Genomic DNA, 12926 nt, shown 5'->3' on the forward strand with positions numbered 1-12926 from the left:
GATGCTTGTTACTGGCTTTGAGCTCAGTCAGGGCTGATTGCTGGGCCTTGGTTCCTCTTATATGAGCCTTTCTACATGAATAGATTGGGTTTCCTCACAGCATGGTCTTGGGTCCCAAGCATAACAAACTCTATCACCTTTTGTGACCAAGCTTCAGGTATCACATAGTGTCACACCATAATGCCAAATCTGCTCAAATATAAGAATACAGTACATAGATAGACTCTGTCTGTCAACAGGAAGAGTGTCAAAGTCATATTATAATAAAACATGTTGGATGGTAAAAATTGTCGTGGCCATTTTTGGAAAATACAATCTGTCAAAAAAGTTAAAGACTTCTCTCAAACTAAGTCACATAGCATCTACAACCCAGCCATAGCTTGAAAGTAAAAACAGAGCACAGAAACACACTTGTCCATATCTCAAAGCATTTTTCTCCTTTCCATAGGGACCAAAGTGACAAACTAGATTCTCTGTCCTCTTTTATCACCTGACTAGGATCTCTGAAAGATTAGACCATAAGACCAGATTCTCTTTCATTTCTGCCACACTTGGAGAATAACCTATCAGACATGTGCCTTTGACGTACTAAGAGTAATTGTTAGCTTACATGAGAAAAATGTCCCTTAAGTGCATACTCAAAAAAATGGAGTGTGTTTGAATTTCACAATTCAGCTTGATTTTCACAAGTGATTTCTTTTATAGCAAAGTGATTATTCTACACTTCTTATAAATTTATTTTCCTTTATCTTAGGGAAAATATCTATAGATTCAGTTTATTCATTCTTTTTATTTATCCAAAGATTTTTTTAAATTTTTAAATCATGTTTATTCTATTACAGTTGTCTCAATTTTCCCCTCTTTGCCCTTCTCCACCCATCCCACCCTGCCCCCCTCTCCCACAGTCAATTCCCACTCTGTTGTCCATGTCCGTGGGTCATTCATACATGTTCTTTGTTTAGCCCCTTTTCCTTCTTTCCACCATTGTCCTCCTTCCCCTTCCCCTCTGGTCATTTTCAGTCTGCTCCATGTTTCCATGCCTGTGGTTTATTTTGTTCATAGGTTTATTTTCTTGAATATATTCCACTTATAGGTGAGATCATATGGTATATATCTTTCACCAACTGGCTTATTTCTCTTAGCATAACATTCTCCAGTTCGATCCATGTTGTTGCAAAAGGTAGATATTCCTTCCTTCTTTCTTTCTTTTTTAAATGCAGATAGATTTTATTTATTTATTTATTTTAAATGTCAAAATCCATTATAAAATATTTAAAAATTTAAATCCTATCTAAAATCTCAGCAATTAAAACAACATTACCCCAGCACAGAAATAGTCAAGTGGATCAATGAAAGAAATGAGCATTCTAGAAACAAACATATATATCTGCTTACTAGTGTAATATGTGATTAAATTGATATTTCAAAACAATGGGGAAAATAAGGCTTATTCAACAAATAAGGTGCATGGACCACTATTACTTGAAATAAAAAAAAATAGAGATCCCTATTTCACACATTATAAAAAAATAATTCAGGTGAGTTAAAAATCAATACGTAAAATCTAAGGAGTTTTAGAAGAAAATACAAAATAATATTTTTCTTACCCTGAAGTAAAATATTCAAACCCAGAAGCTATAAAGTAAAATATTGACAATATGACTATATTAAACATTTAAGACTATATAGTAATATACATATAAAAAAGTGAAAGGACAAGTAATAGAATGGGAAAGTATTTGCAACACATCTAAAAAAAGGTTAATAGTTTTAGGGGTTTTTTAGGGAAAGAATTCTACAAACAGTTAATCAAAAAATGGATAAAGAATACCAAAAAGTCATTTAAAGCTTTTTAAAATAATAGAAATAGGCAAGAAATATACAAAAACAGGTTTAGTTTCAACAAATAATAAAGGAACAACTACAATAACACGTGATTGTCACAATCAGATTAATAAGTATTAAAAATATTGGAAATATCCAGTATTGGTGACTATGAAAGGAACAGGGTATTCATAGACTCTTTCTTCATCTTCAAAAAGCAGTCCCTTTAGCATATTTTGCAGTGTGGGTTTGGAGGAGGTGTATTCTTTTAGCTTTCTTTTGTCTGGGAAACTCCTTATTTCGCCTTTCATTTTAATTGAGAGCCTTGCTGGGTAGAGCAGTCTTGGTTGCAGGCCTTTGTTTTTCATCACTTGGAATATTTTTGCCATTCCCTTCTGGCTTGTAGTGTTTCTGTTGAGAAGTCAGCTGCTAGCCATACTGGGGCTCCCTTATATGTTACTACCTCTTTCTCCCTTGCTGCCTTTAAGGATTCTCTGTTTGTCTTTGATACTTGCCATTTTAATGATGATGTGTCTTGGAGTGGGCCTCATTGGGTTCCTCTTGAATGGGACCTTCTGTGCTTCTTGGACTTGTGTTTTGAGGGAAGTTTTCCATCATTATTTTTTCAAACAGGTTCTCTATCCTTTGTTCCTCTTCTTCTCCTTCTGGTATCCCCATTATATAGATATTATTACATTTCTGGTTGTCCTGCATTTCTCTCAATGCCTCTTCATTCTTTTTGAGTCTTTTTTCATTTTCTTGCTCTTTCTGGGAGCTGTTTTCTACCTTGTCCTCCAGCTCACTGATTCAATCCTCAGCTTCATCTAGCCTGCTTTGGATTCCTTCTACTGTGTTCTTGAATTCAGAAATTGTAGTCTTCATTTCCTCTTGTCTCTTATTGATCGTTTCTATGTCCTTTTTCATGCTGATATAGTTTTCAGTAAGTTCCTCATAGTTTCCCTGTAGTTTCTGGTAATTCTCTCCGAGCTCACTGAGCTCATTGAGCTTCCTTAGAACTGTTGTTTGGAAATCAATATCTGATAGTTTACTTGCTTCTATTTCATTAAGTTCTCTCTGTGGGGATTCCTCCTTTCCCCTTGATTGGGGGGGTGTTTCTTTGTCTTCCCATTATTTGTGAGAGTCTTCTGCGTCTGCTTCTTAAATTGATCTGGCTTTATTTCCTAACTTTGTGGTGTGAACTTCTATGGTAGGATACTGCTGTTTTTTCTTTCTGGATCTGCCTCTGGTGATGTCAAATGTTGACCCTGTCTGACCTTAGGCAGTCTGTTCGAGACTTCCAGGAATCTACTGTCTGTGGCTGTCTCCTTCAGTTGTTAATCTAGTTACTCTGCACCCAGCAGGCTGGTTTAGACAGCTCAGGGTGGGGCAGAGTCCCTCCTGGAGGTGCGGTTATTGGGTCCTCTCATGCTGCTGCTGCTCAGGGGGTGTGGTCTGCCTGAGTCAGATGGCTGTTGCAGCATGGAGAAGGAGTCCACACTGAAATCCCGCCAGCTACTCTCTCCATTCTCTCCCCAAAGCCTCCATCTCGAGACTCTCCTCAAATGTCTTTAGACCACTCTGCACCCCCTTTAGACAAGGATCTACTATCTATGGCTGCCACTCTGTACTCAGCTGTCAGGCTTTAGCACTACTGGTCTAGGGCTTAGCCCCTCCTTGTGGCAGGACTATTATGTTCTCTCGCACTGCTGCTGCTCAGGTGAGTGGTCTGCCTGAGCCAGATGGCTGCTGCTGCATGGGGGAATGAGTCAGCCCCTGGATCCCACCAGCTACTCCCTCATTTCTCTCCCCAAAGCCTCCCTTCTCAGCTTCTCCTCAGGCATCTCTAGCCCACTCTGGCACCGCCTTTGCTGGAGACCAGGGGTAAGTGGCTGCAAATAAATGTTTATGTGTTTAGCCCTTTAAAAGGCTCTTTGTGTCTCCAGCCACCCATCTTTGTCAGAGAGCAACCCTGCCACTTTTTGCAGCTGGATGTTATCTGTGCACTTTTTTGGGCTCTGGTGTTGAAGGCTGGAGATCCCTGCTTATAGTTTAGACCCCGCTTCTCAGGGGGATCCAACTGGCCATTTCAATATCCTTCTGATTTTGCCACCCATGGGCACCTCGCCTGCCTTCTCAAGTCTCTATCACACTCCTTACCAGTTATATTGTTCTGAAGCTGATTCTTCTGTCTGTCTGAGGTTATAAGGCTTCTTTCTCTCTATTGTTCAGTTGTTTGTTCCAGGCGATTTCTCCACAATTTAGTTGTAATTTCAGGTTGGTTCTGGGAGGAGGTCAGTGTGACTACTACTCATTCCTCTGCCATCTTGATTCTCTACAAGTGATACTTTCTAATGAGAATATAATATCAGCCCTGGCCTGTGAGCCTCAGTTGGTTGGAGTGTCATCCCATAAACTGAAAGGTTGAGGGTTTGATTCCAGTCAGGGTGCATGCCTAGGTTGAAGGTTCGGTCCTCAGTCAGGGCATGTATGAGAGGTAACTCATCGATGTATCTCTCTCATGTTGATATTTCTCTCCCTCTCTTCTATCTCTAAAATCAATAAGCATATCCTTAGGTGAGGACAAACAATAATACAATATCGGCAAATATGATTTTTAAACTAAAACTTTAAATCAATGCCAGACAAATATCTGGTCAATAAAATGATGAAGAGAAATAGTATTGATTCATTTTTAAAATTATTATATCTTTGTGGACAGCAATAAAGTGCAATAGTTGGAATGTAGGTATAGATTCAAGTACTGGCTGTATTATTTACTAGATATGTGCTCTTGAGCTCTTCCCTAGGCTTAGTTTCCTCATGGACAAAATGGAAGAATACCTGTACCTCACAGACTCACATGAGTATTAAGTAAATCATTTAGGTAAAGCACAGCATGGTGCTGGGTATAGAGTTATCTTAATAAATGCTAGAGATTATTACTATAGCAATACTACATGACAGTAACAATAGAATGTATATCATAGAGCATACATTAATAGTTATATCATTACTTCTATAGTAATATAATTATTACTATAAGCTCTCTTTCTTCATATAAGCATATAAGCTCCACAAATTTTCAATATTTCAACCATAAATTCTGGAGAAGAATGCATTGTCATTTAACACCATTCTTTTAATCCAGATATAAATGTGGCACATTTAATTTATGCTTTTATATAAAATTGAACTGTGTTTGGTTTGAAGCTACTTCAGAAAGAACAAATCCTTTTTGCTGCTAGGAGTTGAGGAATCCTTACTATCTGAAAACAGACACCTGGATACAGCCCCTTATTACCTTGTCATGCATTGGTTCCAGAAACCATTCTGGAGTGTTGAGATTTGCAGCCCCATAAATACAAGGCAGCTCCTCGGCTCCTACAGGCAGTTATTCATATAAATAGGATTCTGCCTCTTACTCCTCAAGGTTTCCTCTTGTGCTTATGCCCAGAATGGGGGACACGTGCATTCTCAAGTAATGGCAGATTTTTCAAACTCCTCTCTTTAGAAAATGTAGGTTCCCGTATATCAAATTCCTATCCAAGATCCCATGGCCATTCAGATGGAGAATAACAAACATTCTCCTCTGAGGAGATAGCTGAATATACTGCAACCACCTCACTGGTTTATTCCCAAATACCACATTCTTTATAACACAGAGCTTCAGATCTGTATACAAAAAAACAAAAACAAAAACAAAAAAAATTCTAAAAGAAACAAAAGCTAAGGGTTTTGAAGACTCAATTTTTTTTGGGGGGGGGCGGGGGATAAATGACCAACCAACTAAAACCAAAAGCACTTCAATCCAGCATCCTCATTTTCTGCACAAGAAGGACGACTAGTGGTCAGAGATGTAATTTCACTTAATTTCTCATGCCTTGAATTCATAGAATCAAGTATTTAAAATTAAATTTACAGATCATTTAGTTTAGATTTACTGTTAATAAAAACAAGACTGTGAAAAGAAGTAAATTAATTACTCAAGTTTTCTTGTTTTTTAGGTGCTAAATCATAGTCTCTTACATGATGCCACTCTTAGGTTAAATTTTCTTTGGCTGTGTACATGCAACATAAAATAATTAGCTTGGTTTCCTTTGGTGTAGTTCAGAAAAGTGTGATTCTTTCTGCAAAGACAAGCTGTAACCAGTATGCTAAAAAATGAGAACAGTATACCTCAGTCTTTCTAAAGAATTTCAGTAGAGATTTGTCCTGTTTCTGACTGGTTTTTGAACCTGTGGAAAAGGAGTAGGTGTTATGTACTTATTTTGGTCTGAATGTGTGCATTGAAACTTCTCCAATGGAATTATTGTTGAACAAGTAGATAAAAAGTTGGAATTTTTACCAGGACTAAGCTCTCCATCTTTCTATTCACAAACCTAAACATCTCAGGAACCCAATCACCAGAGGCCTGCATTCCTCAGGCCACAACTGAATGTTGACACCCTTCTCTGATTATGTGTGTCTAGGAACAAATGTGTACCAACAAGTTCATAGTTTTTAAATAAATTTAATTATGCCTTGGAAACTTGGAACAGCAAGTAGGTAATGAGTTATGTCTGGAAGTAATTGTTTTAAATTCAAAGCTTAAACAAAGATTGCTGCAAATTACTTAAGCATTTGCTTTTCATCACTCAATCAAAGTATTTCTTAATTTTAGTACAAATTTTCCTGTGGGCAGAAGACTCCCACACAAGAAGAAAAATGATCTTCTCAGAGGTGATTAATATAAAAACAATACAGAAAGAAAGAAGAAAGAGGACTAAAAAATATTTCCTTGAAGATGAATTGACTACACTGAACTTGTAGCCAAGAAATGTTTGGGAATAAAGTAATTCTAGCATTTCTGATCGCCTATTCAAATTAAAGATGTTCCACGTTTCACGTTTGTGTGTGTGTGTGTGTGCGTGTACATGCATCTCAGCACATTCTTTGGTATGAATAGCCAACACAGAATTCCTGGGGGATGAAGTACTTATGATGGACTTTGAAGACTGTGAAATATCACAAATATTTAAATAGGTAAGAAAAAAATATCCGTCTCAGAAAGACAGCCTTACGAGTAAAAGTTAATGGTGGAAAACACCATGGTCATACTCCCTTTTCTGTGAAAGTGTTTTCTTCTATACTCTACTGAAAGTGCTCTTTTTCTTATTTGAATCAATCTCTACCAATTCTCTGCAACATATAAAGGGTGAATGCTTTGTCCGAGGTAGTAAGTGATAGCATGTTCTTGCTCATTTTTTTCAACATTTATGAAGCACTTACAATGTGCCATGAACTATGGATGCTGAAGTTATTAAGTAACTAAAAGTCTAGTTAAGAAGCCAAATTTTAAAAAATTCTAATGCAATGGTATACATACTCTGATAACATATACATACCAAATCAGTGGTATGTATATATTAGCCAAACTTTTGTTGATAGAAGGATCATAAGTTCTACTTTGCCCACCTTACACCTGTTATATGGTTACCCTATTTATTAAGCAATTCTTGCTTACTAAACACTAGAGATATGAGAAAAATTTCTGCCCTTAAAGCATTGGTATCTGGTAAAGAATATGGACAATTAAATAAGCAACTTTAATACATATAATAAGTGTAATATATTATAACTACATATAGATTGTCTCCAAAGATTAGTCATAACATTTCTGGTTCAGAACAAGAGTCAGGAATACTTTTCAGAGTCCAAGGGTCATACAGTAGATAGACTTACAAGAAAAAAACAAGTTAGCTAAGTGAGGAAAAAAATGTTCCAAATAGAGGGAGGTGAAGTTGCCAAGGCAGAGAGACAAGAAAAGCAGAGAAATTTTTAAGAACTAAAAGTATTTGATTTGTCTGCATCATTTGCATGCAGGAAGGGACAGGAGATATAGACAGAGAAATTAATAGCCAGAGCATGAAAGAACGTGTGTAGATTTAAGGCCTGAACTAAATCTCGAAAGGTAGGACATTTTACATAAAATACCAGATTGCTTTGGCTACAGCACAGAGCATAAAATAAAGTGGGGGAAAAATAGAGAGGTAAAGTTTTTGTGGAAGACTTACCTAATATTTTAGTGAAGTGAGCCTAATTTGTCATGAACCTCTTTTTCTTTTCTTTCCCACTTTCATTTGTTTTCTGCTTGGAATAAGAATGTGATGGCTGAATTTCTTGAGACCTTGAGGAAAAAACTGATACATAGTGAGTGAGAAAAGCAGAAATAATGAGTCTGGATTCCTGTGACTGACAATTCATTTTACTAGTTACAGTGCATTTACCTCTGCACCATTCCATCTTTTCTTCTCTATTCTTCCCCACAGTTAACCATTATCTTAAAGTTAGTATATGTCACCTCATAGCTAATTTATATTTTATTGTATATGTATTTATTTATTTTTTTGAAGATGTGAAGGAATGTTTAATGAACTCTGAACTTTTTATTGGCATCCTGCCTTGCCAAGGGATGCCCCACTTTTGCTGCCTTTAATGCCTCAAAACTTTGGTGTTGTTGACCTCAGACACCACTTTGCAGTTCACAGTCTTGTGGGTCATGGTCTTTTGGATGGTTTCCAAGAAGTGGCTCTTGTCCAGGGTGTCAAAAAGATTGAAGTCCTCCCCTTTTTCCAGTAGGTTGCGGTAGGTGGCAATCTCAGCCTCCAGCTTGACCTTGATGTTCAGCAGGGCCTCATACTCTTGGGCCTGGAGCTGCCCCTCAGCCCAGGTCTGAGTCAGCTCTGCCTCCAGGTGCAGCAAGATCCCATTGAGTTGGTCCATCTGCATGGCATAGCACATCTCCACCTCCCTCAGGCTGTTCTCCAAACTGACCTTTAGATTTCTCACTGAGTCCAGGTCAGTCTCCAAGGACTGGACCGAACGTCGCAGCTCTATGAGTGTTGTCTCAGCAGCGGCTATCTCAGTGGTCTGTGTGGTGACCACTGTGGTGCTCTATTTAATTTGATGGGACCAGTACTTGTCTAGCTCCTCTCGGTTCTTTTGAGCCAGCTCTTCATACTGGACCCAGAGTTCTGCCATGATTTTGCCCAGGTCCTGAGATTTGGGGGCATCCAACACCATGGTCAACCCAGAGTTGGCAATCTGATTTTGTATACCATTTACTTCCTCCTCCTTATTCTTCTTCATGAAGAGCAGCTCCTCCTTGAGAGCCTCTATCTCTGTCTCCAGCTGCATGCAAGTGATATCGGTGTCATCAGTGACCTTTCGGAGCCCACTGATGTCATTCTTCACAGACTGGCACATGGCCAGCTCTGTCTTGTATTTGACTCTGAAGTCATCAGCAGCAAGACGGGCATTGCCAATCTGCAGAACGATGTGGGCAATGTTCACAGAATGTGCAAAGATCTGAGCTCTCAGGTCTTCAATGGTCTTGAAATAATTTCCCCAGTCTTTGACTTGGGGCCCCTTCTTCTCTAGGTGTTCCCGGATTTTGATCTCCAGTCTCCAATTATCAACCTCTGGGCTTCTCACCCTCTCCAGGAAGGAGGCCAAGAGGTCATTCAGGCATTGCATGATTTCCTTCTCTCTCTGGATGCCCCCTATGCCCTCCAGACCGCCCGCCATCCCTGGAGCCAGGCCTCTGGATCCCCAGCCGCCTCGCACGCTGGTGGAGTGGGACACCAAGATCCGGGAGCCCAAGCCCCAGGTGCTTGCATAGACGATGGCCACGCTGCTGACTGGCCAGACCCGGTGGCTGGGCGACTGCAGGGAGCCCAGGGTCCAGTAGCTCGTGGAGAAGCTGGAGCGTGTGCTGAAGCTCATGCTGTTCAGGGAGGAAGGTGAGAAGCCAACACTCAGGAGGAAGGCGACCAGCGGAGACTCAGGTTGAAGCTGCCTTATTGCGTATGTATTTAAAAATAAATGTATTATTTTGTGTCATATTCATTAGGATACCTATTAAGCTCCTATAACAAAGAAACTCCAAAATATCATGGCTATAAAATGCAGTGGCTCAAGTGAGGAATCCAGTGATAGACTAACAATTTGAGGAAGATGATCTTTTGTGCACAGGGTCACCCGGGACCTAATTTTCTTCTCTTGGCGCTGCATCATTGAGTTGGGTGTCCTCATGCAGAAGTTGGTCTTTCTGAATTCCAGCCATCAAATACCTCTCCAGGGAAAGAGAAGTAGTGGAGGGTGTGAAGCACACTTAAACATTGAAGGACACAACACTAAAGTTGCATACCTAATTCTGCTTACACACCTTGAGCTGAATTTGTCTCATGTCTGCACTTAGCTTCGAGGGAAAGCTGGAAAAATGTCTAGCAACATGACCATCTTTCATATACTCTGTTGAATCTCGGATGAGAGTCTATGCTTTTATTAGAAGAAAGAAGAGTAGGCTGGGTTCTGAGTAACAATTATGGTAGTCACTTACACGTTTTTATCATTTACATATGTTTATCTCATGTGTGCATCCTTTTATAATTAATTTTTTTACACCCAGTGTTGCATTTTTGGCATTTATCCTTATTGTTACATATGAATATGTTTTAGTCATTTTCATAACTTCATAAGTCCCATTATGGGTATAAATCACACTGTACCATTTCTCTGTTGATGGATGTTGAGGTATAAAAATGTAGTAAATAACACCCTCTTCTCTAACAGAGTATTGAACCAATTGAGGATCCATTTAATCATGTGGGAAATTACCTTAATACAATGGTAGCCTATAAGTGTACCACCAGGAGCATGAGCCTAGAGACTATGAAACAGAAAGGTTCACAAGCCAAGTTAAGATGCTCAAGTCATGTAATTTATTAAATTGAATAAAACACACAGCAAGGGGAAAGAGTTGGGCTGGGTTAATACAGTTAGGCTGGAATGCAAGCAGGATGGAAGGACAACACAACCTGAATCTTTTCTCTCTCTTGGATCACCCCTCTCTGCTAATGTGGTTGTAAAGGCCACAGTTCAAAGGGGTCCCCAGACAAAAGATGGCTGAATCTATACAATTCTTGCTTCATTCAAGAGACCCAGAGGCAATTAAGCTAATGAGAAAGTATGGATTTTATCTACACTTCCTGGACAGAGAACCTGTGGGGCAAGAATGGATGTTATCAATGGGTAGCCAATTTAAATCCTCATGACTATTGAGTGTTACTTCATGTATATCATCAATATTAGGTGCTGCAGTACCTTGTGTATATTTAAAAAAATATTGCTATATATATCTTTTGGTGCTTTTTTTCCTTTCTACTTGTTTTCAGCACTCATATGCTCTACTTACTTTATCGATGTCTATCATATCTTATAGATTAACTAATTTGACTATACTTAAATGCATCCTGTGTGTTTCACCCATCCCATTTGTATTTCTATATTCTCTGAGGCAGAATTGAATATTCTCAAGTAATACAGATTCACTTAGTGTAAGTTGAAGCTGGATGGGCATTTCCTGTAGAAGCAGAGCCTTTACCCTTAAGTTCATGATATGACCAAGAACAATTGTCAGACTTATTCCAAAATGGCAGAAAAAAACGAAGCCATGCCCATCCTTTTTCTAAAACAACCAATAACATACATTTGTTTCACTTCTCCAAATAGTATGTGAAGGAAATACAGAAAGGTCAAGAATGTTATAAAAATGTAGATTATTCCACATGGAAGGAAATATCAGGAGTGTGAAGTATATCCCCCCAGGACTAGAATTGGCAGTTAAAGAGCCAAAATGCCACCATTACAATATATGAGTTTCATACCAGGGAACAAAGCTTATATCTGCAGAGAGGTTGGTTTCAATGCCAGAATTAAACTGACATTCACCCACAGTCAGTGCTGCACCCATATAAACTTTACCCATAGAAACAAGACCTTAACTGCTAAGATGAGACAAAACTGAGGTCAACTGGGTGCCATGCCAGCACCCTAGAAGTGTGCACACTCAGTCCCACATCCCAAATCACCAATCAGTGATTTCACTCTTCACTGTGGGAGTAGTGAGTGAAGGTGGGTGGAAACAAGCATCTAGAGGGGAAAAAACATTTTTCATAACAATTTCCAGTTTTTCTCTTAACCTATTAGGTCTAACGTTAAATGTGTAATCAAACAGGGAGGACAGCTTTATTGTGTTAGGGTGGTCATTTTCTTACCTGTACCAAGCCTCTCTCCTAATATCAACCATTTACTCCTATGAGTTCTTCTTGGAACCACCTACAGTGAAGGAAACAGGATAAAAAACCTAATTTAGAATATCCTCTCAAATAGGTCTGACCATTCAGAGCAGTGAATTAGTTACATTAACTCCAAGACCACTGCATTCCAAGGCTGAAATATATTCTTCATTCTATTTCATATCACGAATTTTGTCCAGTGTCATTGTCCAAGATGGCTCATGAGAAACTAAAATTCAAAGATTAATCTTCTCAGATGTTCAAGGTCACTAATATCAAAGTCAAAAATCAAATTGTTTTTCCATTGTGATTTAAGTTAAAGTGAAAAGGGAGAGTGTAAAACTTACCCTAATTTCTCATTCTGCTCAGTCTCGGCTATAAAGTGGTTCTTAGTTGCATCCTCGGCTGAACTCATAGGAAATAACTTAATCCCTCCAAAAGCTGAAAATTTCGATAATTTCAGTAATTCACCTCACTTATTAAATCATACAAAGGATTAATAGGACACATTATATTATCCTAGCACCAGAACCATACCTTTAAGACACAGGAAAAAAAAATGGTAACTCCTAAAGCAGTTATCCCAGGAAAAATTAAGCTCCTAAAACTTAACTAGTTGGTAATGTCAAAGATTATAGACAAACCTCAGTATCTGAGGTAAGGAAAGTATACAGAAAAACTTGGTCTTAAGCTCATCAGAATGCTAATAAGTTTATTGCAGATGTTCAGTGTTTACAAATCATTAATTTAAATTTAAACAGGATAGCTCTCCCAGCAAGTGATTAATTTGGGGGCTATGCATTTACTAGATTGAGTACCTAAGTGTAGGGGACTTAGCATAGGAAAGCCATTCATGTTTATGGACTTACCTCTTCAACTGTGCATCTGAGCTATTATGGCCCTCTTGCAATGCTTAGAATTTTTACTGATAGCAGCCTGCACATCCAATTCAAAATGCCTTCCTCTCTAATCCATAATATCCAA

At 38.6% G+C, this 12926-nt stretch overlaps 1 protein-coding gene across 1 annotated transcript; it reads right to left on the reverse strand.

The window, feature by feature from the left end:
* Window positions 1-8295: 8295 nt before the first annotated feature.
* On the reverse strand, window positions 8296-9588 carry LOC129075722 (keratin, type I cytoskeletal 18-like). Its single transcript, XM_054579844.1, is given in 1 exon segment — window positions 8296-9588. A coding segment is annotated over 1 exon segment (1293 nt).
* Window positions 9589-12926: the final 3338 nt, after the last annotated feature.

The sequence above is a fragment of the Pteronotus mesoamericanus genome, unplaced genomic scaffold (genome assembly GCF_021234165.1).
Source record: "Pteronotus mesoamericanus isolate MK-2021 breed Mesoamerican mustached bat unplaced genomic scaffold, CSHL_Meso_final contig_56, whole genome shotgun sequence".
Taxonomy (NCBI): Eukaryota; Metazoa; Chordata; class Mammalia; order Chiroptera; family Mormoopidae; genus Pteronotus; species Pteronotus mesoamericanus.